Source organism: Aethalodelphis obliquidens, unplaced genomic scaffold (assembly GCF_003676395.1).
Source record: "Aethalodelphis obliquidens isolate GAN/ISIS:26980383/991018 unplaced genomic scaffold, ASM367639v1 scaffold3774, whole genome shotgun sequence".
In the NCBI taxonomy this organism is placed as follows: domain Eukaryota; kingdom Metazoa; phylum Chordata; class Mammalia; order Artiodactyla; family Delphinidae; genus Aethalodelphis; species Aethalodelphis obliquidens.
In genome coordinates, this window is record NW_020841677.1 from 1 (window position 1) to 1,306 (window position 1,306).

Below are 1,306 nucleotides of genomic sequence, written 5' to 3' on the forward strand. Positions count from 1 at the left end.
GGCCCTGACCTGTGTCATCATGCCTCGGGGCCGGAAGAGCAAGCGCCATGGCCGCAAGAAACGCCACCAGGCCCAGGGGGAGACTCAGAGTCTCAAGGGTGCCCAGGCCACTGAGGCGGCGGCAGCAGCGGCGGCGGCAGAAGAGGTAGAAGAGTCGCCCTCCTCCCCCGCTTCTGTTTCTCCGGGCACTCCCCCGAGCTCCCCTGCTGCTGGCACTCGCCAGGAGCCTCAGGGAGCCCCAGCCACTACCTCTCGTGATGAAGGGGTTTCATGCCCAGGATCTGAAGAGGGTGCCCAGAGCCAAGGTGAGAAAAGTGCAGGTACCTCCCAGGCAGCACCTTCCATTCGCAGCAGTCGCAGAGATCCTCTGACCAGGAAGGTCAGAAAGTTGGTGCAGTTCCTGCTGGAGAAGTACAAGACGAAGGAGCCCATCCTGCAGGCAGCACTGCTGAAGGCTGTCAACAGGAAGTACGAGAAGCACTTCCCTGAGATCCTCAGCAGAGCCTCTGAGATCATGCAGGTGGTCTTTGGCCTCGAGCTGAAGGAAGTCGACCCCAGCAGTCACTCCTACGCCCTCATCAGCAATGTGGCCCTTCCCAGCGAGGGAAGTACAAGTGATGAGTCGGGGCTGCCCATGTCCGGTCTCCTGATGATTCTCCTGGGCCTGATCTTCAAGAAGGGCAACCGTGCCACCGAAGAGGAGATCTGGGAATTCCTCAGTGAGTTGGCTTTCTATGCTGGGATGAGGCACTTGATCTCTGGGGAGCCCAGGAGGCTCATCAGCAAAGATTTCGTGCAGCAGAAGTACCTGACGTACCGCCAGGTGCCCAACAGCGATCCTCCGCGCTATGAGTTCCTGTGGGGCCCGAGGGCCCACGCTGAAACCAGCAAGATGAAAGTGCTGGAGTTTGTTGCCAAGATCATCGGTACCGTCCCCAGTGCCTTACCAGATCTCTATGAGGAGGCTCTGAAAGATGAGGAAGAGAGAGCCGCGGCCAGGGCTGCAGCTGTTGCAGAGGGCAGACCCCTTCCAGGGCCAAGGCCCGCAGCTCCTCCCACATGTAGCGGGGGAGGCCGCGGGCAGTTTGCTCACTTTGTTTTGGAAGAGAGCAGTCAGGCTCCTAAATAGTGCAGAGTAGTAGGGGTGGAGGGAACAAAGTATAGATCTTATTTACCTTCCTGTTTTAAACTAGTAACTTCTATATATAATTGATTGATTGATTTAGGTTTTTTCCAATGTTTTTTTCTTGTAATAGATAGTGTGTTTTCTTAAGAATAGGAATTCGTGAATGACATTGCTTGCATA

At 55.8% G+C, this 1,306-nt stretch overlaps 1 protein-coding gene across 1 annotated transcript; it reads left to right on the forward strand.

Moving 5' to 3' along the window:
* Positions 1–19: 19 nt before the first annotated feature.
* Positions 20–1,041, forward strand: LOC113617245 (melanoma-associated antigen B4-like; the record flags this gene model as incomplete). Its single annotated transcript, XM_027100483.1, has 1 exon — positions 20–1,041. A coding segment is annotated over exon 1 (1,022 nt), but the record flags the coding sequence as incomplete, so codon positions are not given.
* Between the last annotated feature and the right edge of the window lie 265 nt (positions 1,042–1,306).